General features: G+C 46.5%; 1 protein-coding gene across 1 annotated transcript in view; it reads left to right on the top strand.

Moving 5' to 3' along the window:
- The window catches only part of Anxa2 (annexin A2), a 38,633-nt gene extending 20,296 nt beyond the window's left edge, over positions 1–18,337 (top strand). The window contains exons 4-13 of the mRNA XM_004855718.3: positions 4,118–4,212; positions 7,272–7,385; positions 10,582–10,672; positions 11,537–11,616; positions 12,723–12,782; positions 14,377–14,470; positions 15,227–15,322; positions 15,794–15,852; positions 16,967–17,089; positions 18,019–18,337. Coding sequence (XP_004855775.2) covers positions 4,118–4,212; positions 7,272–7,385; positions 10,582–10,672; positions 11,537–11,616; positions 12,723–12,782; positions 14,377–14,470; positions 15,227–15,322; positions 15,794–15,852; positions 16,967–17,089; positions 18,019–18,078 — 872 coding nt within the window. The 3' untranslated portion in view covers positions 18,079–18,337. The remainder of the gene's footprint in view (positions 1–4,117; positions 4,213–7,271; positions 7,386–10,581; positions 10,673–11,536; positions 11,617–12,722; positions 12,783–14,376; positions 14,471–15,226; positions 15,323–15,793; positions 15,853–16,966; positions 17,090–18,018) is intronic.
- Positions 18,338–25,884: the final 7,547 nt, after the last annotated feature.

Below are 25,884 nucleotides of genomic sequence, written 5' to 3'. Positions count from 1 at the left end.
GACCAGATAGCCCTCACGAAGCACCTGATGAAAAGCCTGCCGTGTAGTAGGAGCTCAGTAAAAGGCTGCTATTATTATAACAAATAGGATGCGTCCCTGTGCTCACCCCCAGATCTGTGGTCCTGTCCAAGCTTCAATGCCAATGTGGCCAGCAACCTGAGCCATGGTTTCCTGTGATCTAGATAAGCAGCGGAGCCAGGCAGTTTCCCTGTGCTTTCCATCCAGGCCACCCCCGCCCCAGGGCCTCCCAAGCCCTTCATCTTAACACAAATGAAACCCATTTGCTTTGTGCAGTCGGTGTATGTCTGGGTGGCTGTGAGTCAGCATCCGGCTCCCAAGCTGCTGGTTCCCTGCCATGGACAATAAAGACGCACAGTTTCCATGGGATGCCCGGCTGTGGAGCTGACTTGGGCTTTCTACCTACAGTGAGGAGAGGAGACTGCAGGAGGCACATTGTGTGGTTTGAACTCAGCGGTCACTGTAGATTTCAAGTCTTCTTAATGCTTGAAAATACAGTGGACAGTTCGATGCTCTGGCCTTGCTGTCTATGAGGCCTCCCCGAAGCACCCACTTAGCAAAAGTTGCCTGGTGTTTAGAGCAGCAATGCCCTTTCAGGTGCCTCTGACCAAAGTGTCAAAAATATTGTTGCAGTCAGCTGATTAGATGAGCTGACTGTTTTCACTCCAGCAGGAGATGCTTAAAAACTGCTTCATGCTCTTTCCCACCAGAAGCCAAATCTGTACATTTGTGTTTTGGCTCCTTGCCAGTCTTGGGAAACCTGAACTTCTGTTAGTCTTTGTGAAATTGAAGAAGTCAGCCTGGGTCATGGGATTCACCCTGCTCTCAGCCACCCTCGGTGGGACCCTGTGTACATCCCCGTCCCTGGGGGGAGCCCTTGCTTAGAATACTACTGTGTGATCACCCAGGAGGACAGGGACAGAAAAGGACAGAAGAGGAAGCCTTGTTCAAGGTTGTTTCTTCTTTAAACCTGTGCCCAATGTGTACAGATGCTTTTAGACCCTAGGTTCTTCTGCCCAGCAGGCCCTTCCCAAAGCCCTGGAAAATGAAAACTCAGGATCCACCCAGAGCGGCATCTCCTGAGTGTCTGGAACTATGTCCCTACAAAGCCATTCGAACGTCCTTGCTCCGGGTTGACAGTGACTCTGCTGCATGAGTGTAGAGTTCAGGTGGAGCCCAGGGGACTATGGGGTTTTTTTTTCCTTTCTGGTACTGGGGATTAACCCCAGGGCCTTCATACTGAACTATATCCTCTCTCCCTTTATTGTTTATTTTAAGGGAGGGTCTCACTAAGTCACTAAGTGGCCCAGGCTGGGCTGCAAATGCAATCCTCCTGCCTCAGTCTCGAAGAGTGCTGAGCTCACAGGCCTGTGTCACCATGCCCAAACTGGGGCTATGTTTTTTTTGGTACCAGGAATCGAACTCAGGACCTTGTGTTTGCAAGGTAGGCGGAGGAACAACTGAGCTAAATCCCGGGCCCCTTGTTTGTTTGTTTGTTTGTTTTTCTGGTACCGGGGATCAAACTTGGGTCCTTGTGCTTTTGAGGCAGCCGGCGGAACAACTGGGGCTATATTTTTAATAAATGCTCCAGGGAATTTCGGGGACAGTCGGCCAAGGACCACATTCTGGCATAAATTCACACTTTGCATTTGTTGCCAAGGGAATACTTTTTCATGGGTGGGTGAAAATATTAGTTGAGGACTGAATTGTATTTTGTTATTTGTCAGCTTTTTCAGAATTGGGTCATCAAGGCAAAAATATGTTAATAAGTTAATGGTTTTCCTACTATAAATTTAGAGCCTTTTTTTTTTTTTGAGACAGGGTCTTCCTATGTAGTTCAGGCTAAGTAGCTCAGGCTGGCCTTGAACTCATATTGATTCTCCTGCCTCAGCCTCCCAAGTGCTGGGATTACAGGCATGTGCTACTACGCCCGCTTGAACCATAGAAGTTTGGAAAGAGAGTAAGAATGAGAGAGAACACATGTAGGTAGGGTGTGCTTGTGTACACACACTGGCCCACTCAAGTCCCGTGCAATTTTAATGAATTATTAATTATGTCTATCCTGCCCATACCTAAATGAAACAAAATAGGAATTAAGGTTTATTCTGTAGTATCTGTAGTGGCAACTGGAAGTCTTGGTCCCATCCCCCAAATCCCAAATATTTTGCAAATAATTTTCCATGTCAATGAATACTTCTAGGCCATCATTTAAAATGATTGCATGGTACCATTATGTGGACAAAAGAACATTTAATTAGACTCTTATTGGATATTTTTTCCTCTCCTTTTATTTTTCAACATTATTTTCAAGGGTGAAAACAAGTGTCTTTGAATCTGACTCTAATATATAGCAGTTGGGTTTCTGTGTTTATATTGCCTGCTCTAAAAGTCAGAGCTAAAGTCATAGATGCTTTGGTGAAGGTAGCCACTATGTTGGTATGAACTCATTTTGAAGTGAGTCTAACAGAGTCTGTCAAAAAAAGTATCTGCACTTCAGGGAAAGAAAAACTCATATAAATATTTTAGTACTAAATTCACTGAGACATGGCCTCTCCAATTACAAAAGGTGCTCAGAGTGGTGGCCTTTAGCTTCCAGACATTTATTAGTACAGTGAACTGCTGCCTGGGTAACCTTGGTCATTGAGATTGCTGCACAGTCATTTTCAATTTCTTCTCTAAAGGCCGGCAGTACTGTGGGTTTTCTGCGATATATGACATCCTCTAGGGTCCCCAATACAAGGGTAACACCATCTGTTAAAAAAAAATACTATTTTTGTCTTCCTGAAGTGTGTATATATTTTTTTGGCAGACACTGTACATATGGTAGAATTTTATTTCTGTGCTCAGAAATTCTTCCCTTGTGGTTTTTGATCTTTCTACCACACTTGAGAGGTCAGGATACCTCCTCTGTCAGTCTATTGCTTGTCTTTTCCTCCAAACATCACAGTTCCGGCTTTTCTGTCCCCTGATTTCCATTGGGCTGAGCTGTTTGCAGTTGGCGAGTGACCTTGCGGGCTTGGAGACTCTGCTCGGTACCTCAGAATTAGCTACTCACTTATGCCAAAGACTTCCTTTTATTAAACAAAGTTCTTAATCAGTTGGGAGAGACACCTTTCACATTTGGAATCCTTAAAATTGTGCTTTCTTCAGTTAAATGACATATTAGGAGTATTTCCGATATAAAATTGGAAACTTTCAGATACCACAAGGCATTGCTTATCTTTGTAAATACACATGTTCCAATTAAAATAGGTACTAAAGTATTTTGGTGGCACATCAAAACTCCCAATTTCGATTTAATTTAGATTAAAAAACTTACTCTTTTTAATAAAGTTATAAAATTGATTATTAAAATTGCCTATTGAAGATTGAAAGCAGTGGAACGTTTATTTTTCCTTACAAAACAATTTACTCTTCAATAAGTATGATTATATTAATCAATTATGCTATTAAACCACATTAAACCTGCCACATTAAACCTGACTCATTTGTCACGACAGTTTCTATAATTATAGAAATTATACCTAGCTGCTTATATAGGCATAATCCTGCAATAAATATAAATAATTGTCTCTATTAATTCATTTTGCAGTTGCTGTCTATTAAATCCCCAGTTAAATGGCAATTTGGAGACCTTCATTTAAAATCCTCTTAAATCTTCGTTGCTCTGGGTGACTGTCAAAGCCCCACAAACGCACCTCCTACTGTTGATTTCAGAAACCAATTTACCAGTCAAACAGTTTTTAAAATAAAAATGTTTTAAAAGTCTATTTAGGCTTGAGGTTCGAGGGTCTCAGGAGCAAAATGAAGAGAGGGTGTTCATGTTGGGTAGGGTGTGCTGACAAAACAGAGAATAAACCTTGGCGTCCTAGTATTTTCGTTTGGAAAACAGTATATAAATTTCAGTGTGTAAAGTTCTGCTTAAAGCTTTCTGCAACAGCCCAGAGCCCTAGAAGATGCAGCCAAGTTGGGCCAGGCATTTAGCTCAGTGGTTCCGCCACCTGCTTTGAAAGCAGAAGGTCCGGAGTTCAATCCCCAGTACCCAAAAAAAAAAAAAAAAATGCAGCCAAGTGACTGTTCCCACCTTGTGTTTCCATAGGTGTGGATGAAGTCACCATCGTCAACATTCTGACCAACCGCAGCAATCCACAGAGACAGGACATCGCCTTCGCCTACCACAGGAGGACCAAGAAGGTACAGGGCGCCATAGGGACAGGGACAGGGCATGCCTGGCTGGGGTTTCCTCACATGCCGCTTTCTGTTGTCATGAAAGGTGGTACTCACCAGCAAGAACCTTCTGGAACCCTTGGGCATCAAAGGTTTCCTTCTTATATCCTTCTGGGTGCCACTATGTGAAGACAACACACTTTATTCCAACATCCTGTTCTTCCCACCCAGTATACACAGAGGGGGGATGGCTGGAACAGAAAGCTAGAAAAGAATAGAGAATAATAATGACACTAAAAAGAACGGTGCTGTTTATTAAGTGCTTACTTTGGGCCAGCACCAAGCTCCCTTCTGCACATAGCAACTCATTTCATCTTCATAACTCCTGCTGGCTCTTGATAAGCTGTTTCTAATTTAGTCTTGGGACTGTAGCCTCCACTAAGTATTGATCCGAACATGCTCATTCTTAGAAAAATGCACTTGAAGTCTTTTTTGGGGGGTGGGGGTGGGGTGTCAGGGATCGAACTCGAGACCTTGCGCTTTTGAGGCAGGCGGCAGAACCACTGAGCTAAATCCCCGGCCTGCACTTGAAGTCTTAAGAAGTTGTCGAGAAATGGGCTTAGTTGGCAGTGTAGGCGGCCCGCCAGGCTATCTTTACCACGCCACACCTCCACTATTTAAAGGGTCTTTTTGAGCATTTTACTTTGCTTGTCCACCAGCGATTAAAGAGCAGCCAGCTCTTTTTCAGACTTTACTTTGTCGCGGTGTTGGGATATTTTATTTTTAAAGATGTGCTGCTGTATTTTTAACTTTTTGCTATTAAAAGCTTCTGATTTATTCTTGGACAGTGTAGTAGCAGTGGCTTCCTGTGGCTCCCGTTTGACTAGGGGCTTTCACTTAGTCAGTAAGGTGAGCTGCATGGATTTGGGAAGAGACTTTCTGTCTTGGAAACTGTAGGCTCCCTCCTCCACCCTCTGAAACAGTTGGAAAGGACATAAATAGGAAAGCAGCTGGCTTCTTTCATGTGTGCTAAAATTCTTCTTCTGCAGTGAGCCTTTTCCCCAGCTTCCCCTAAGGACCTGTGAGCTAGTAGAGCCAAGCCCCTGTTGGGTCAGAGTTCACCATTTTGGACAGTAGGTGCAGAATTGCTCACGCAGCTGTTGCTGCAGTCTTGGAACACCAGGTACACATAGGCGTAGAAGCCTGGATCTTGATTTCAAATTTGATAGATGGAAAACAAAACTCTCAGAAAACCTGGTGGAGGGAAAATGCGACCAGAATAATGGTGGGGTTCGTCCACTGCACAGGCTGTGCTGTGCATGGAGACAGCTCATTGTCTTACTGGTTCTTGATGACTCTTCGCCTTGGGCTGGGAGAATTGTCTTTCATAGAAAGTTTCATAAGCTGCAGACAGTAGTCACTGCAGGAGATTCTAGAAACAGAGCCTTAGCATTTCAATGAGTTGTTGACAGAGTGCTGTGAAGACATGGACCAAGGCTGCCTGAGGGTGAGCTTGGAGACCCACACACAGGTGGCAGAAGAGGAGAGGAGCTGGGGGCATGGCATGATTCCATGTTTCTTTCATTCAAGCAGATGCCAGGTGGAAGGTTTCCTTATGTCGTGAATGGTTGTGTATTAGGTAGCAAGCCTTTCTGGAGTTTTTAAGTGCAGAGCCCTGTGCGGGACATTGTAAGAAACAGAAAGTTGAATGCCTATGAAGAGTCCAGAATAGAAGAAACCAGGAGGTCTGAGCAGAGAACAGGTATGGGGGTGTGTCCAGGTCAGCTGAGCCTCACCTAACTTCAGAGTTCCACAGTGGAAAGCTGGTGTTACAACTGGGAGCTGAGCCTCACCTAACCTCAGAGTTCCACAGTGGAAAGCTGTTGTTACAACTGGGATATCCACTCCTAAGCACAAGGTGTACTTAGGACAATGGGAAGCAGGAGAGAGCAGGGGGCCAAAGCACTAGTCTAGGGGGTTTTTCATATCCTCATTAGTTCTAATATTCTTGACATCCCTGAGTGATTTGAGAAGATGATGTCTTAAGCAGGCGACAGATCACCTCTTAAGTTTACAGGTATCTTTGGGCTAACATTATAGATGCCATGGGTGCTGTTGGAAAGCAAGAGGCACAGAGTAGGGAGAGAGAAGAATTACAGTGAGAGTGCTCAGCTACCACCCAATGCCCGTGATTTGTACAAAGCTTAATCCAAGACTTCATCTTTAACAGCCACATTGAATAAGTGCTGTCCCTCTACATGCATGGGTGCTACTCAAAGCTCTGCCTTTAAATCTTGTCTCCGTGGTGACAGCAGAGCCCTTAAGAAAGCGCATCCAGTGGGAGGTCAGGGGACCACTGGGAACTGGGGTCCCTGTTGCCTCCACTAACTCCGCCCTGACTTGGTGTGGACTAGGAGGTTATTTGCTCAGTGTTAGATGAAGCGATTGCATCGAGAAGCTTTGCAACTACTTCTAGCCATGGTGGGGCCCCTGGGTCCTTCTGGAGGCTTTGAGGCACCATCTCCAGAACAGCTGCACAAACGCTTGTGGGATCTTAGCAGCCACAAGAGCTGTGCTTTCCCAGGGTTCCCCATTTACCCACCTCCTTGGCAGGTGGACTCCTCGACCCTAGAACAAAATCTGCCTCCCATGGGGCATTGCCACTCCCACTCGTACTGTGATTGCCCTCACCCTTGGAGCTGTTGGAGGCACTGCTTGCTACTCCATTGTCTCTTTCATCCCCAGTGCTGGGGACTGAACCCAAGACCTTCCTTGTGCCAGGCAAGCGCTCTACCAATGAGCCACACCCTCAGCCCTTCTGGTGTCCTTTTTGTGATTGGAGGAGTGGGCAAAATTTCGTGGATTTTAGTGGATCTTCTTAGGGCAAACTTGATCTTTAAATTTCTAACATCTGAGTCTGATGATGGAAACTCAGTAGAAGGAGTTTTACCCGAGATCCCAGACTGGTTAAAGGCTCACAAACTTGCTTTACAAACAGAGTGGTGGACTTTTGTTGTACTCTCCAGTTTGAAAGCCAGTATTGGTCACTAACCACGTTTTCTGTGTGATTGCCTGTTTCTTTAAAGGAACTCGTGTCAGCGCTGAAGTCAGCCTTATCTGGCCACCTGGAATCGGTGATTTTGGGCCTATTGAAGACACCTGCTCAGTATGACGCTTCCGAGCTAAAAGCTTCCATGAAGGTGAGCACGTGTGAGATGTCACCGCTGTCAAATCTCCCATTAATATTTGTAAATTACAGCTTTTCGAGAGTAATTAGGTGATTTTCAGTTTTGTTGAAGTCTCATTTGGAATTTTTCTTTTTTGAAGGAACCGAGGCTATAAGCTTCAGGATTTGTACCAAAAATATTTCAATTACTTTTTTTTTAAAGACTGCAAAAATTTCACGATGCTGAGAAGTCAGTTAGCAGCTGCCACCTGGGCGATTGGAACACCATTTGGGAAAACTACTTCCTTGATTACACTTCCTCCTTAAGAAAGACATGTTATGATATTAAGGAGAAAGAAAAACTCAAGAGCTTTTGTGAAGCAGAGCTTGCAAATTCTGCCCAAGCTCTTGTGGGGTTTTTTTCCCCCTCTACCTTCTCCGTGTCATGTTCCATTGTTTAAGTTTGGGCACAGTTGGAACAGCATAGTGCACGTAAGGGTGATTGCAGATGGTGGCTGGTACCTGTGTTTTGTTCGAAGACTTGCAGCACATACTTTTGTATTTTTCTCCTGCAGTTATTTTGACTGTGGAATTTTAGGATAAATGAGTAAAAATTCTAAGTTGAAACCCTCTGACTTTCGTGGATACCTAAAACACCAGCTGTTATTTAAATATAATAGCTACATAAATGTGGATATGGAAATGTACGTTCCAACAAAGACTGAGGACCTGACCTTTTCACCATGTGCTTGCAACCCTTTGAGTAATCTGATGCTGCACTCTGCTGGCTTGACTGGGCATAGCCTCAGTAGGGTGAAGGAAGTCACATCTCTGATTTTTTTTTTATTCCAGTCTCAGTGTTTTCTGCGATGTCACTGTTTCTGAATTGTGAGCCGACCTGGCTGTAAGCCTGTCACAGAGCTAATGTCACAGTTCAGTTATCATCCTTTCCCCAGAGAGCAGCTTGAGAATGAGGCTGCTTTACATATGGGGCATTTCCAGGGCTGCTGAAAGCTGTGTTGCTAAATCTCTTCCTTGAGCTGTCCAGCTTATCTGGAGCTCTGCTCAGTTTACTCGAGTGGACTTGCTCTGAGCTTACCCAGCAGACTGTGCTGCAGGGAGGGTGTAACTAGGGAGGATGGCATGTCAACAGCATTTAATGATTCTGCTCGAAGACATCTGCACAGGTCAGTTTCTCCTGGTTTCTTCTGACCATCAACACTCAGATCAGTTTCCTTATTTTCATCAAGAATCCATTCTGTTGTGAGTCATGTGATTTTCTTCATATCTGTTACTGGTTCTAGTGTCTTCAGACAGACCCGTGGGATCTGTCCATCACAGTCATCATCTCTGCAATTGGACCTAATGAAAGATGCTTTCCCTGCTAAGTCTTTGACCCCGTGCCAGCTCTTCCATTAGCTATCATGGTTGAGTACCCTTCTGAAAGCCATAAAGCTGGAAGACACGTTAGCCAAACTATGCTTTAAAAATCCGTTTTGACTTCTGGCGATACCAGTGGCAGTATCTGCCAGATGTCCCCCGAGAAGTTGGCCTTGGGATTGTGATTGTGAGCAGTCTGTGGAAAGCTTGGGGCAAGTTTTGGAAATTGCCAAGGTCACCTTCAAATGCAGATAAAAACACTATTAGAATTATCCGATGTTACCCTGGTGTATCAGGGATAGAAAAAACAATGCTTATATTACCAGGCCCATCTTGTAGTTCTACACTGTCAGGATGTAGCCTTTCTTCCAAAGCATGAATTAACTTTTAGGTTGTATTTCTATCATCCTTGAGATTGAAAAACTGCCCCTCATAAAATATTCAGAGATGCACAGGAGTCATTTTATAACATCTGTATAGAATGCTGTGTGAACCTTTCACTAACAAAAGGGGAATTCTTGGCTTTGCTGGAAACTGTACAAATCATGATAAAAATTCTGGAAGATAAACCTTTGGCTCAAAGATTAGATTAAGAATAAAATTCAAAATCAGCTATTAACCCGAGGCTTAGCTTAGATTATAGAAGCCACTTTTTTCAGGGGCATATAAACTCTAATACATTTAATTAATAGCTGACACACTTTTCTTGTGGATAAGTTTCTTATTGTATTAATACCTTATAATTGATTTACATTTTAAACAGTTGTAATTCTACTTAGTTCAAAGTGATATTTCCATATTCGGAAAGACAAGTATTAGAAAATCCTGATTATTAAATCTTGACTTTGATCATGAAGCCAGCTTTGAAATACATGTTTCATTGAGTCCTTTCAAGCTATCTGGCTTGCTCAAAAGTGTATATATTAAATTTGAATACATCACTCATCGAATTCTTATTCCTTAATAAAGTGTTGGTGTCTAGGTTTATTTGGCATGTCATTATTTCCTTTTGCTTGCCTAAAGTGCCCGAAGAGTGCATAATAATCAGGGAGAAATGGGAATACAAGAATGAAATTTTTAACACTAACCCAATTTTACATTTCAAAGAAGAGAAGCTAAAAATTTTATCATAACTGTACCTTTCTCTGGTAAGAAGGCTTATCCTAATCTTCCAATGCTGGCTGTATGTGACAACATAAAATATTTTGTATTGCATAATTTTAGATTAGTGAGTTGTTTATTGAAGAAAGTTGTTTCTCAGCTATTAAAATAAGGGGTGGCTATTATAGAAATGAAAAAATAAAAATAGAAGAGAAAGTTACTTAATAAGCCTATCACTACTTTGAATTTTGGTGTATTCTATTGCTGTCTCTTCCCATTCACCCTTTAAAAATAAGTGAATAAATAAAACCACAGCTTTGTTTATTATACACGAGGCCCTGGGTTCAATCCCCAGTACCGCAAAACAAAAAAATACAGTTGAACTGAAACATACCATCTTATGTTCTGGTGAAGCATTTTTTTCTTTTTTCTTTTTTTTTTGGAGACAGTGTCTTGCTCTGTAGTTCAGGCTATCCTTGAGCTCGCTATGTAGCCCAGGCTGGCCTCGAACTTGCAAAATCCTCCTGCCTCAGTCTCCTGAGTGCTGGGATTACAAGTGTGTACCACCATACCTGGCTGGTGAAGAATTCTTTTAAAGAATAGAAAAATATACCAGATAACTCAGTAGACTATGGAAAGAAGAATTCTGACAGACCTGCCTCAGCTGGTTTCTAGCTCACCTGGTGGAGATCAGGGAGATGGGGCAGGGGTGCACCAGACTGCTGATGTCTGTGTTTCTTGGTTCCCAGGGGCTGGGGACCGATGAGGACTCTCTCATCGAGATCATCTGCTCCAGAACGAACCAGGAGCTGCAGGAAATTAACAGAGTCTACAAGGAAAGTGAGTGGCCCTGTCTGTGAGTCTGGCTCCCAGCCCAGTGTCCTACTCTGTCATGGCGGCCTGGGTCAGGGTTTGGAATGGCCCAGGCCCCGGTCCCTTCCTCCATCTCCTTATTGCCTGTGATTTCACTGTTCCGCTCCAACTAGAATGCCTGCGAAGGGATAGGCAGGAGGGAAAGGAAAGGAAACAATGTATTTCAGAAAAAGATCTAATGGGGAGAAGTAGAAAGTTCTACCTATGGGTTCCATATACCAGACGCTGTCTAGTCTCTGTTTATGAAGTTCCCAAGTCTGCACTGTGGATAAGTGAAAAATTATTGCAGGAGACCCACCAACCTACGTACACCAAGCAGTACAGGAGGCAATGGGTGGAGTAGGAAACGCAGCTCATGTTGCTACTGCATTGCAGTGTGGATACTATTTTGAATAATGAGATATAAATTCCTTCAAAAATATTATTTAATTTGTACTAGCTTTTGCTATTGGTGCATTTTCTTAATCTGTGAATAATACTAATAATTATGTGTGTTTGGGGGGGTGACACCAACTTTGTTAATATTGAAAGTGATTATTCATAGTTAAGAAGGTTGGGAACCAGTATTTCAAGTCCAGAGAGAGCCTGAAGAGCCCGATTTGATTTAAACCTGTCTATTCCTTGTCACTGATAACGCCAACACTGGAATTCATGGGGGATCAAGTCATTCTAGAGAGTTGACTTTCAGTTTGGGGTTCAGAATATTGGATGCTTCCATAGCAACCCAGCCACTCCTTCGTTTGGGGCCTTGGTGGGTGGGTAGGGTTGCTGGGCTGGGTGGCTGTCAGCTTCACAGGCAGGAAGCCTCATGTAGATGTGCTGTTTTTCAAGTGTACAAGACTGACCTGGAGAAGGACATCATTTCTGACACGTCTGGTGACTTCCGAAAGCTGATGGTTGCCCTCGCCAAGGTTGGTTTCTTCCTTTGCCCTTCCTTCCTTCCAGGGAAGCCACATCCCTCATTTTATACTCCGGAGCGAATTAGCCAAATCCTCTGTGCCTGAATCCGAAATCCCACTGCCTTCTCGACAGCAGGTTTGCACCCGTTGCTACAGAGATGTCATTTTTTTTTTTTTTTGAGTTGTCATTTTTGATAGGATTTCTTATCCTGAGAAACCGCATGGACAATTGGACTTTGGGGGCCAGGCAGGAACAGGCAGCCCTCAAATTCCGGCCTCGATTCATGCACCAGCCCTCACCGTGTGATTCAGGAAGGTCACGTTGCCTCTATCTGGGGCCTCACAGGGCCCACCAGGAGTGACCTCTCATCTCTGCTTCTTAATGAGGGCTTTTGCCCACGTCGTCCTTTGTCTACAGTGGGCTCTGAGGTGAACATTCACAGGGATGAAAGGTGTCTCCTCTGTGAATCTCAGTTCCGGCCACACCCAGGAGAGGGAGAGAGAAGCTTTTCTTCAGGAGCCTGATGGAGAATGACTTTGTTTGTGCGCTGCCTCCTGGCCACGAGCACCTCTGTGATAGCTCCCTGGCTCCCCTCTCTTCCTCTGCTCCCTCCTCCGTGGAGCTTTTGATGGACCACTTTCACCATGTTACTGCCCTGATCGAAACCCATTTCTGCATCTAATCCACACTCCCTGCTGCTGCTCTCTGGGCCTCTCTTGGCAGCACTGTGGTCCTTGTGTCCTCTGAATCCTGGGCTAGGGTCTGGCTCAGGCCCCACCCCGTCCTTCCCAGACTCAGGACCCTGCTCCCTGCAGGAGTTCTCTCTTCCTCTGCATTTCCCGCCTTGTTAGGGCCCTGGGTTATTGTTGTTTACCATGTGTCCCCTGCTTATTTCTCCTCTAGAGGAAAGAATTATAGGTCTACCTCATCAGGGGTGGGGTGAGGCCTTGATTATGTCACCCTTTCTCGTCTTCTCTAGACTCAAAATGAAAGAAAAATATTAGTGGGCATTTGTTTAGGAAATGAAATTGTGGGTTGTATGAATTGGGGAGCAAAGATTTGCAGTTTCAAAACTACACAAAAAATAGATTCGATGGCCTTCATTTTTTTCCTATAGGGTAGAAGAGCAGAGGATGGCTCTGTCATTGATTATGAGCTCATTGACCAAGATGCCCGGGTAAGTGCCAAGGTTTTTAGTTTGAGTTTCTATTTCTGGTCAGACTTTGAAGACCCTGTGTAGTTATCTATGTCTCTGTAATAAGTTACCTCTAAACTCAGTGGACTACTCAGGAGGCTGAGGCAGAAGGATTGCAAGTTTTGAGGCCAGCCTGAGCAACTTAGCAAGACTCTGTCTCAAAATAAGAAAACTAAAAAAGGACCGGGGATGTAGCTCAGTAGGTCGAGCACCCTTAGGTTTTACCCCTGGTACTAAAAACACTGCCACCACTACCAACAACAAACACTTAATCTCTCTCAGTTTCTTGGGTTAGGAACTGGGGAGTGACACAGCCAGGTGGCTTGGCCCAGGGTCTCAGTGAGATTACAGAGTGTTGACCAGGACAGTGGTCACCTGAGGGCTTGACTGATGGGGTCTGGTGGCCCACGGGACTGTTGGCAGGACACCTTAGTGTCTACCTACAGTCATCTGGGTGTCCTCACAGTATGGCATTCAGCTGTCCTGGGTGAGGGATCTGAACCTTGGGGGCCTAATCCCAGGAGTGACACACTGTTGTCACAATTGTCCCTGTGTCCATTCTTGTCAGCAGGAGGTGCTGAGGACCCACCTCTGGAAGGGAGGGTGTCAGAGAGCTGGGACCACATCTTAGACCCACACAAGCAGAGAACGTTGGTTTGATATGTTCCCACAGAATGCTGGTGGCAGCCACCACAGGAAGAGTGGGCTCCACGTGTGCTTTTGGGCACTGCCTGTGTGGAAGCATGGTTTCTGCAGGGTGGCTTGGCTGTGCGCACCAATGGCATGAGCGAGTGGGAAGCAGGAGACTGAGGCACAACCAGGAGGGAGGCTTTTTGTGTTACCGTAGTGGGCAGTGGCGCTGTCCTAGTAGAACTCTGCTGAAGTCCCTCAGAACTGTTCGAGAGGCTGATTTGGTCTGCTTGGGACAATTTGACAAAAGGGTCAGCAGTTATCTCAAAGCATGTCATAAAAGTTGTAGGAGAAAAATTAATTTAAATTCATTTTAGTTTTAAAATTCAGTGTATTCTACACAGCACTTTTAGTGAGAGATGGAGAAGAGGTGAAAATACAGCAATAGAAACTGAGTTTCATAGCTCCCAGATAGCAGAGGATCACTGGATGAATCCTTACTTAGTCTTAACCTTCCTGCCATTCTTAGCATTATTAACAGCTCCTAAGTTTTCCAGAAACTGAAAATGAGATGAGACTAGCTGCTTTTCCTGCTCTGTCACTTCCTGAGTTTCTGAGAAGCCTGGCCTGTCGGTGTCTTTAGTAGATGACCGTTAGCTTATGGGCTACGAAACGTGCTCAGACGTGCTTATGCCTGTTTGCACCATGAGCTCTCCCTTTTCTTCTTGTGCTCAGGGGGGAGATGTGCACAGCACTGCTTGTACAAATGGTCCTCAGTCTTACACTGCCTCTGTCTGTGCCTCTAGAAGGCCCTTGTGATTCAGTGTGCATCTTGGCCATGTTTGCAGCACAGTCATCCTTGCTCACTCGACACTTGGGGCGTGTGGCATTTGGGGTTCTCATGTGACATTGCTCACAACCTTGCTCCATTGGCTGTGATCTCCAGGATCTCTACGACGCCGGCGTGAAGAGGAAAGGAACGGATGTTCCCAAGTGGATTAGCATCATGACCGAGCGGAGTGTTTGCCACCTGCAGAAAGGTGGGTGCCATGCCGGGGAGACCCTGGTCCCCAGGGCTGCTCAGGTGGCCCTGTGACGTCTGTGCTGGGCCTCAGATCTGCCCAGGAAAGGCTCATGCTCACTGGGCGCTCGAACAGGCTCCCATCCTGCTCTCCCCCAAAATAGTTTCCATGTTTAGTGCTTTAGCTTACTTCTTCCTCTTCCTCTCTTCCCCACCCCTTCTTATTCCTGTACTGAGGATTGAACCGAAGCCCTTTGCACTGAGCTCCATCCCCAGTCCTTTTTTATATTTTTAAGTTTGAGACAGGATCTTGCTAAGTTGTTAGGTTGCCCGGCTTGGGCTCACACTTGTGTCCCTTTGCCTCAGCCCCCCGGGTGCTGGATCATGGGTGTGCATCACCACACCCAGCTACTTCCCCTCTTCTTTGAGGGTCACTGTATCTTGCCACATTTGCTGAAGTAAAGGACTTGGCTGGGTACGCCCTGCTGTGTCTGGTGGCATCCAGGCAGAATGGGGTCCACTCGGGGAATAATGGAGATGGGGATGGTCACACTCTGTGGCCTGAGCAATGTCGCTTGGGACAGGTTTATGACCCAGCTGCTCCAGGACTGACTGGTGCAAGGTCGGCTCTGGTTTTCCATGGCAACCTAAAACCACTGAGGTGCTCTCTGGGACCATCGTCATTTATTTTTATCACGGCACACACTGACATGGGTGATCACCGCAGCTTTGACTAGCGGCTCTGATGCAATAATTATTTGCTGCTCTTCTTTAGTATTTGAGAGATACAAGAGCTACAGCCCTTATGACATGTTGGAGAGTATCAAGAAGGAAGTCAAAGGAGACCTGGAAAATGCCTTCCTGAACCTGGGTAAGCAGGCCTGGCCCATTCTACCCTCTCGGACATCAGCTTTCAGGGGACAGTACAGAAGCAGGAGGGACAAGCGGCCACCCTCTTCCTTCGAGCCTGGTTGGCAGCGTGTCTTCTCTGTGATTTGCATCATTTTATAATCTTAACTATAGAAATTTAAGGACATGATGCTGAATAGGGGCTTACATTGAGCAGAGTTGGGAAGGACTAAGATGATAGGAGAGAAAGAGGTCACTGTGGGGAGAGCACATGTGCACGTGTGCACACTGCTGTCTGCAGCCCTCGGAGTCCCCTGGTTGGAACCACAGTGACCTCGCATTTCAGAGGAGCCCCCGGTTTCCCTTGGCTCTTCACACCCTGCAGCTCCCTTGGGGTGCACCAGCTCATTTCTGCTTGGTACCCAGGAATGTCATCGACTCCTGGTGCCGGGGAGATGGTGCTGGGCCCTGACGTGTTTTCCTCTCTCCACAGTGCAGTGCATCCAGAACAAGCCCCTGTACTTCGCTGACCGGCTGTATGACTCCATGAAGGTGCGGGCTGCCTTCCACACTCAGCTGCTCTGCTTCTGTACCCCAAACTGATAAGCGTCCTTGACGCATGGGTGGAGGAAGGGACCTGGTATCTGCATGTAGACACGTGCTGGGCAGCTGCAGCAGTGTCTAACAGAGGAAACCACAGGCCCATCCTCCCTGACCTGTGTGAACGTATGTTTGGGTACAGGTGGAGAATAAAGTGCCCCTGGAGGGGAAATGCGAGGGCCAGTGGTTCTGACACCTGGTGGTGGTGTTCAGAAGAGCTGGGGCGCCTGCTCTGCCGTGCCTGGTGTGCACCTCACTGGCCTTACACCCTGGCAGGAATTCTTATTTTTTGAAGAGGATTACTAGGGATTGAACCCTGGGCCTTCCCCCTGAGCTACATCCCCAGCCCTTTTTTGCTCTTTATTTGAAACAGGGTCTTGCTTAGTAACCAAGTTGCCCAGGCTGGGCTCGAACTTGCTATCTTCCTGCCTCAGGCTCTCAGATTGCTGGAATTCCAGGTTATTCTTTATAATGAAGAGACTGGCACTTACAGAGCCTCAGCCTGCCTGAACCTGCATCTGGCTGGCTCCAAAGCCAGCCCTATGCCTCGCCCTAGGCAAACCCCATCCTGTCTTCCACACCCTGAATGTTCCTGTGTGTTCTGGCCTCTGGGCCTTGCTGCTTTTCCCTGCAGCACCTCCCTTGCCCACATGGCTGGCCTCTGCCATCTCTCCTTGGGTCCTTTGCCACATATGCCTCTGCCTGGGGCTCCGGAAGTAGACTCTGAGGTCCTCACTGCCCGTTCCATCCATGCTGGCTTAGAGCCCCGGAAAGCCATGCCCTGGCTCGTTCTCTGAGTCCTGAGAGTTGCAGACTCTCATTGTGAATAGAAGCTCACAGATTGAGAGCAGAGCCAGGTGTAGGTGCTCAGTGTATATTTATCAAATGCCCAGAGCAGGGTTTGTGCTGATTAGACCCTGCTGTATTTGGAATTCAATGCTCCTTTTTCTGAAGGGAATTGTTTCAGTCCTTTAGAGAGCCACACATGTGCCAGAGAGTGTAGTAGTTGCCTTTTCAATGATAGCATGGTCAGGAATTTAACCTGGCACACCAACTTGACTTGCAGGGCAAGGGAACCCGAGATAAAGTCCTGATCAGAATCATGGTCTCCCGCTGTGAAGTGGACATGTTGAAAATTAGGTCCGAGTTCAAGAAGAAGTATGGCAAGTCCCTGTACTCCTTCATCCAGGTGAGTCCCATGGAGCTAGCTGTGCCCTGCCTAGCCATCCACAGGGTGTCGACGTCTAGGTCACCTTCCTGGGGTCCTCAGGCAGGTAGACAGTCAACAATAGTAGAATGATGAGTTCCTATTTTCTCATTCTCTGGGGAAGAGATGCTGGTCATCAAATCCCAGGGATTTATTTTGAAACCACCATTAGGACTGGTCCTGCACTCTGTGGAATCAGGCCAGTGTTTTCTATTCCCCACATCTGTTACTCTGAGTCTCTGAGAATTGGTGACCTCCAGAAGAGACTTTGAAGACCAGTTAAATTTATACTCTATTTTACGTCTGTTTCACGTCTATTTCTTGAAAACGTCTCAGAAAGGCCTGGCAGTATTTATTCACAACTCCCATCTCTTTAATCTGTGTATTTCCTCTGCGTTTTAGAGAAAGGGGGAATGGTGTAGAAGGGGAGGCTGCATTCACCATGGTCCCCAATGCCTGGTTCATACAGGCTTTGCAAATCCCCTTTCTAAGAGATCTCGACAGTGCCAGGGACCTGTCTGTAGTCAACAAGGGTAAACTTAGAGGTGGGTTTGGTGGCCCCCGGTTTAATAAGGGTGCATGTTCAAAGTCCAGCGTCTTACTTCCACTTGAGAATCTTACTTCCATGGTACCTTAGGAGTCATGGGACAGCAGTGGGGTGGGGGTGGGGGAGGAAAGCGAGGTGTCTGCAGGGCCTCACAACCATCTGGGAACTTAAGTTCCCCAAGCACCTTTGGAACCAACCCCCACCCCCCTAGAGGCCCTTGGGCCCCAGCCCACAGAAGGGCCTGCAGAGTCTGCTCTCTCAGCCTCAAGAGGGGCTCCACTGTGTCCGAGGCTGCCCGGAGGCTCCCGAGGATGCTGGCCTGACTTCTAATACAACCTTCTCTTTTCTCGGTGGCCACTTGCAGCAAGACACCAAGGGTGACTACCAGAAAGCGCTGCTGTACCTGTGCGGTGGAGACGACTGAACTGTGGGCTCCCTGCCCCTCTAATGTCCTTGAGAATCCGCTTGCGACTAACAGACCCCCAGCTGCTCCTCATGAAGACACGTTAGCGCTGCCCCCAGCCCCTTCTAGTTGCTTAGGGTGCCCGGCTTCCTGTCTAGCCTCTCCTTTAAGCCAAAGAAATGAGCATTCCGAGGAGTCGGAAGTGAAGTCTGTGACGTGAAACACTTTGCCCCCTGTGTACTGTGTCATGAATAAACTCTTATTTTTACTTTAGAAACAACTAAGGCTTTGGCCACGCTTTCCATTTAACTGCATAAAAATCAAACATGCTTCAGATCATATTTTTCAACTGGCAAAGCTTTCCCTAAGGGAAGAAAGCTCAGATACCATAGCCACTAACCAGATGTGGCTATTCAAGTATAAATGAATTTAACCTATACCAAGTTAAAATTTAGTTCTTCAGTCACATTATCCACATTTCCACTTCCTTCTTTCCTTTTTTCCTCCCTCCCTCTTTTTTTTTTTTTTCAGTACTGCGTATTGAACCAGGGTGTTTGAACTGAGCTACATCCTATACATCCTGGACCTTTTAGTTTTTGAGATAGGGTCCTGCTAAGTTGCCCAGCCAAAGCACAAACTTTCAGTCCTCCTGCCTCAGCCTCCCTGAGTGTTGGCATTATAGGCATTCACCACCACGCGCAGCTACCACCCACATTTCCAAAGCTCAGTATCCACTGTGTCTGCAGCTAGCATATTGGCCAGTGCAGGTGGAGAACATTTCCATTTAATGTGATCTCTAGGGCAGCACTACATGCCCAGGGGAAGAGAGGACCTTGGGGAAAATCCCAGACTAAGTCTTCCGTGCTCATCTCCCTGCAGGTAAATTAGGTGGAAGCAAGTAGAGGGCGGGATGAGGGAGTGGATTCTGTTTAGCTAATACTGCAAATACTAGCAGCTGGAATCAGTTCTTTCCCGCTCCTGCTCCAGAACTGGCCGCCAGCGAGCCAGGCTGCAGTTTTCCTGCAAGGAGGGCTGACGCAGGTGGATTGGGAGAGTGGAGGGGAAGCTAATGTCTTCTGATGGGCAGATTGGGAATGATGACCATGAGAAGAGAACATCTGAGCTGCATCCTGGAATCCAAGGTGAAGTCCGACAGCTGGGAGGAAGCTCTCCATGCACATTCTTAGGGGCCAGGTCTGAATATTGGCCATGGCCACAGCTGGTAGGTCCACGCCTCTGACAGTGTGTCTTTGGTGACTCCATGCTGTAAAGACTATATTTGCCCCTTGCTCCCCCGAGACCCCCCTGCCAACCAGCCCTTCCCTGGAGTCACTGGTTTCCGCGACGTCCTTGCAAGAGATTTTTCACAAGCACACATGTGTGCTTGCAGGGGGGGAAGGTGCTATGTTTGGACTCCTTCCCTGGCCCTGAAGGTGGCTGCTAATTTAAGGACTTTCCCCAAGCAGGGTATGGCCAGGGCCAAGGATGAGTGGACAGGACCCTCTATACCCTTGCACTACATTCCCTCCTGGTCGGGATCTTTGTATCATAGGTCAAATCCTGACGCCCGGCTGGTGGAGCGAAAACTGCAGACTGCAGAGACTGGGCAGGGAGGGGAAATTGGTGTGTAAAGGGGGATCTGTAGACACGGTGGACATCTGCCCCCTAAGTTCAGTTAAAACAACTATAGCAGCTGCAAAGCGTTGGGCAAGTGAAATCCACCTGCCAGCTGACTGGTCTGCTATCGTGACCCCTTGGGCAAAACTTCAGATGAAATTTGGACAGAACAAAGCTGGAATCACTAGGGGGCTGTAAAGTCCCCCTCAGACCACTGAGATGCTCTTTCAAAAGGAGGTTATGCAAAGACGGTGTTTGATCAAACGTGACCTCCAAAGCATATTAGAATTGATTCCCAAATCCAGAAATGTACTCTTCCGTGGGCTTGCAGCAGAGTTCAGGGAACTGCAGAAGAAGCAGGGCCTTTCTCTTTAACCCCAAATTATCACTCTGAACTCGGAAACTGAGGGGGCTGGGCAACACTGACAGGAGCAGTGATTCAGATGAGCAAATATGTGGGCCTTCAAAGAGCTCCAGGCCTCGCAGAGAACGGTGGCGGGAGGAGCACGGGGCAAGACAGGGTGTCCCGTCCCACTGCCGTCCCAGGGCATCTCTCAGGGCAGAGATGACCACCTTGGAGATGTGAAATCCACTTTACCAAGACAGGGGCAAGGGCGCCAGGCAGGCTTTCACATGTTGTGTGCTGATAACCACAAAAAAAGGGGCTGATTTTATTTTTTGAAGAATAAAAGCCATGGATGTGTGGCGTAGCCATGGAAACTTACTGCACCATGGCACCACAACCAAGGCATGATTTTTCCCCGTATTCTGTACACCTTGGTCTGTGTGTAGGTTACTTCCCCTGAAGTTGTGCGGTGGTCAACCCAAGCGACCATACACAATGGACTTGTGTTGTGAACCCCCAGGTCATGTGTGAGATGGACAGTTAGGCTTTCTGGCACGGTGGTGGCTTCTCCGTTTTCCTAGGCTATGGGCAAATGACCGTGTATATAAATCTTCCCCAGTCAGTGAAGTTCCTGTGGTATGAATTATTAGTAAAGATAGCTAAAGCAGGGGAAACTAGGCTCACAAAGTAGCTACATTTAGCAAGAAAAATGATTTGAGGACAGAAATATTTTAAATCAATTTTTAGTCTTTAAATGACTCCAATCTCCAGGCCTTTGCTTGCGTTTTGACAAATGGCTTTGGCTTCTTACCCACATCAGTTTATTTGACCTCCTTTTTCCATCAACTATCAAAATGAAAACTGCTACAGAGAAAGAGAGAGAGCGAGAGAGAGAGAGAGCACAATTTTACACATCCCACAGCAATGAGGCAGAACATGCTATAGCCATCAAGTTCTAGTTGTTCATTCTATTTATTGAAAAAAGCCTGTAGCCTGATTTCTTTTATGCGAGTACATTTGAGCAAGCAAAGTTTATAGAGATGACTTATCTCATTACATTAGAAGAGTGATTTGCTATCTCAGCATCTATAAGCAATTTTAACAGACATGTCTGGATGAAGAAAAGCTTTTGTAAATATATGCGAAAGACACGATTTCATCAAGCATTAAATCGGAGGTACCCTGCAAAAATATTACATTTGTGCATTCAATTAGCTTGATTGTGGCTGAATTTTGTCCACTGAAGGCAGCATTTCTGCAGAAAAACAGAAGCATTTCCTATGTCAGCAGGTTTCCTGAAACGGAAAGCTTGGTTTTCCCCCTGCACATCCTATTTGCGGCTGGGCAGTTCCCAGCTATGTGTTCCTAATCGGACTGCTCAGACTCAGCTTCATAGTTATGTGGGACAAGTGTGAGCCCAAAACTGCTTTACTTAGGCCATGGAGAAATTCAGATCTGACAACGTTGGTTTAAATAGCCCACTTCTAGTCTGAAAGCATGGCAAGTTCTCAGCAAAATTGGGTTGTGGTCACAAATGGACAGATGTCCTCTGCATTTCCTCCTGGTCCTTGCAAGGCCACTCTGTCCTTCCAGGGTCTGAAGGATGGGGTGGAAGCCTGGGTCTGGCTCCTAGCCCAGATGCCTTTCTCAGAGTTGAGTTTATAGGATCAACCTTATCTTCCATCCTGTTATGAAAGCTTTGCCCTCTGATTACTGGAAGGAGAGTTCGTGAAGAAATGGAGAAATGTTGGGGTACAAGAGGGGTTGGACCTCTTAACCCACAGTGAAGAAAAGGGTTAAGTATAGTCACGCATCCTTCATTAGATTACATTCTGAGCTCTGAATCATTGGTGACTTTTTCACCATGCCAACATTGTAAAGTGATGTTACACTGAGATGCTTTTGATTTGTTATGGAACCACCACTATACATGCAGTTCATCATGGCCTGGAACATCATGGCAGGGTGTTTAAGATAATCCCCAGCCCTAGTCCAGTGGACTCCCCCTCCCCTAGTTCAGGGAGTGAAAATCAGGAGATAGGGGGCTTTTGGTTTTTCAAAATCTAGTTCAAGAGGGTTGGGCCTGGACTGTCTCCAAGAGAAAGGGCTCTGGGGTGAAAGGGGAAAGCAACTAGCCTATCCATGGGACAACTGGATAGCTAGAGACTGAGAAGGGAGGAACCCAGGGGTGAAGAATGATGTCCAGCCAATGTGCAGTGTTCAGAGGGTCTTGACCTCAGATAGGGGATCAAACACTGACCGTATTTGTGTTGGGTCCTTCTGGAAAAGCCTTAGCAATGGGACATGGAAAATAGGGTATGAGGCTCTGCCCAGTGTTCACAGGTGCTTTGCAACCTCAATCTGATTCCAGACCACTTGGCTCTCCGATCCCAAGAGCAGCCCACACCCTGTGAGGGAGAGCTAGAAGGGCATTTTTTAGGCATACCTCTGGGCTTTCTCTTCTTGGTATTTTATGATTTATGCTATCCATCTCAGATATATCAAAAGTATTCCAGACACCTCAGGGCCCCATAATTTGGATCTAACTCCATGCTTTGAAGAGCCTAAGTGTTATGGCTTGTATTTACATGTCCTGGCCCCCAGCCTCATGTGACCATAGGTGGGGCTTTTTGGAGGTGGCTGGATGTAGGTGTGTTGGGTGTGTGGCACTAAATCAGTACACTGATTAGCTTTGCATAGTTCTGGGTGTGGATAATGGGAAGGCCAACTTGAGTATGGGTGGCAGAATCCAAAAGGCTTGTAGCTTGGATGGGATAAGAGGGGAAGGGAAGCCTACTTTGCTCCTTGTCACTTGCTGCCTCCTGCCTGCCTTGCCATAGACTGTTTCTCCTCTGTGATGACCCTCTGCCATGCCACCCAGCGGACTATGGACTGAAACCTCTATGAACTGTGAGCTGAAATACACCTTTCCTCCTTCAACTTTGAGTGCCAGATATTTTGTCTCAGCAATAAGAAAAGTAAGACACTAAATTAACTAAATATCATGTATCTGAGGCAACTAAGTCCCTATCAAAGTTACCAGGCCAGAGAAAGAAAATGAAGGATATGTTCTGGATACTGTGTTTCAAGTTGTTGAGAAAACAAAGAAACCTCTGAAAATTATTTCAGAGCACAGAGAATACCAAGGAAAAGGTGGAATCAAAACGTTTCAGCTCTTCAGTGGGATGACTGCCAGCTCTGTTTCAGTAGGGAGTTTCCACATAGCTGTCCTTTGGCTTCCAACAGTTACAGTAAGGTGAGGAGCACCATCCGTTTCTGGGACTCTGATCATTTGTGCCTCCCAGGGGCTGAGGACTTGCAATGGTTGGATTTGGATGAGGTTGTCCCCCACGAACTCATATGTTGCGGTGGCTTGGTCCCCAGTGTGATGTGACATGTGGTGGAGCCTATGACAGGCAGCATGTAGTGGAGGTCTCAAGACCTGCCCTCTTCCTGGTGCTGGCTCCCATCTCCCCATGGACTCTCTCCTGTGCCCTCCTGCCTTGGTGGTGCCATCAAACAGAGGTGATGCAGCCCAGGGGACCCTCACTGGAGCTGGAGCTATGCAGTGTGAAGCTTCAGCCTACAGAACTGTGAGCTAAACCTTTTTTCTTTTTCTTTCTTTCTTTTTTTGTGGTTTTGGGGATTGAACTCGGCTTCATGCATGCTATGCAAGCACTCTACTGCTGAGCTACATCCCCAGCCCACCTTTCTCCTTTATAAACACTTAGCCTCCAGTATTTTGTTAGAACAATGAAAAGCAGACTGATATGGCTTACAAATCCCCCCTTAGAAATCAAGCCCAGCCTGCCCCAAGTGTGAGATCTGCCTTGGCCCATTCATGGGACATGTAACCTACCCTACCTCTTGCTGTTCCAGCACTCTGTTGGCTCCTTACCACTCTGGGAAGGTGTGTCTGGGGCTCACACTTTATCCCCAGCACTGTGTCTCTGCCCTGCCCCAACAACCCCATTTGGCCCCGTGTGCACTGAGCCTGTGATAGCTAGTCTTCTGCCCTGTTAATTGAACTCATTCTACAACTTCCCTGAAGCCCTTTCCTCCCATTGCTCCCTCCCCACATCCAGGAACCCGAGTCTACATACCCTTCCCCTCTGCAACACTGCTTCTGGGTCGATTTACTTCCGGGTTTGATATCGTGAAATTCTAGCTGAGGTACTAGATGGTTTGGAGGGCTCCTGTCAGAGATGAACTGAGTTGCGTATGTACTCTCCAGCTCTGGGCAGTGGGTCCATGATGAGAGGGACACAGGACCAACTAGATAACTGTCCCTGGGCTGGACTCATCCCAACACCAGCCTTTTCCCCTTGAACCCCAGTGTGAGTCTGGGAGTTGTGCACTGCAGCCTCCCCTTTCCTGGTGAGTAATAGGATCTACCTCATAGGGTTGTTGTGACCATTAAATGAGCAGAACAGGTAATGTTCCTAGTGCAGTTCTTGGTTAGAAGAAGCACTTAATAAATCTGGTAAATACAGCCAGAAAGATCCTGTATAAATAGTCAGTGTTGTGTAGATCATGACAGAGCCGGCTGAATGGACCAGGAGAGACACTTCCTGCCATGTGGTGTTTGTCCTCAGAAGTACCCACTGGGGGCATTGGAAAATCATGTTGGGCCTCCCAAGAGGTTTATGCTCCTTCTGTGGCCCGTTTCCCTTTGGGGTTCAGTGGTGGAGTTGTGGGTATCCTTGAGCCTCCTGCAGAACAACGTCATTTGTCTTCTTGCTTTTTAAAGTTTCCATCAACTCTGGACCTTATGAAGCTGACAAACGCATGCAGCCGGATGATGGGTAGGAACTAGTGCTCCACAGTGACAAATCCTCCTGTCCCTGAGAACTGTTTAATCTCATTACCTCACACAGACGAGTTCCTCAAGGGAGAAGATTGAATGGATTATTTCCTGGAGCTATGTGGGTATGATTCTGCCACTAGCAAAAGGTGGAAATGTGGAAATGTTGAGCCAACCAGATTCAAGGCAGTGCTGGTTTCACAAGATCAGAACACACTTTCTGATGTTTCTGGCTTCTATGACACCTTATCCTGCAGGTCAGTCCGACATTTGGGAACACTTGATCCTGAGAACCTCACTTCTGGGGACACCATGGAGGAATGGCCCATTTTACATTTATTACATAGATCGGGAGCAGTTCCACCACTGGAAAATTTATAATCATAGATACACAGATTCCATGCCTCAAAAACGTCTGTTCAAAATATGTTTAGGAAATGACCCGTGTAGGGCTGGGGTTTTCTCCCTCCTTCTCACTCCTGTCCTCTCCTTCCTTCCTGGAATCTGGCTGCTGGGTGGGCAGTGGGAGGAGACTCAGGGTGCAGGACTCCTTGTAACTCCCTAGGTAAGAAGGTGTCCTTGGGGGGTTGACCTCTCAGGGGATGGGTGGGGTTGGAGTGGTTTTGAGTCTTGTCCATTTTTTCCTGTTCCCTGAACTTGCCTCACTCCCTTGGCGTGGGGAAGTTGTTACACACATTCCTAGTATGATGAGGTTTTCTGTGTCACATTTTGTGTTCTAGTCTGAGATTCTCTGACTTCCTTATTTTGTTTCTAATTTGAACTTCATTTATGGTATCATATGGGAAATTTAGCACCCTGAAAAATCCACTGTTCTGTTGCCTGTGGTAGTGCATGCCTGTAATTCCAGCACCTTGGGAAGCTGAGGCAGGAAGAGCTCAAGTTCCAGCCCTGCATGGGCAACTCAGTGACTCAGTGAGCCCTGTCTCAAAAAAAAAAAAAAAAAAAAAGGAGCAGGGAATGCAACAGTTTGCAGGCTCTGAAAACAAAGAAAGACAAAACAAAACCAAAAATTAAATAATCAAAACAACAATAGGGCCGG

The sequence above is a fragment of the Heterocephalus glaber genome, unplaced genomic scaffold, assembly GCF_053883595.1.
Source record: "Heterocephalus glaber isolate CG9 unplaced genomic scaffold, H.glaber_assembly_v1.0 deba00001689, whole genome shotgun sequence".
Lineage (NCBI taxonomy): Eukaryota > Metazoa > Chordata > Mammalia > Rodentia > Bathyergidae > Heterocephalus > Heterocephalus glaber.
The sequence above is the reverse complement of the archived record's forward strand: the minus strand, read 5'-3'. Positions and strand labels throughout refer to the sequence as shown.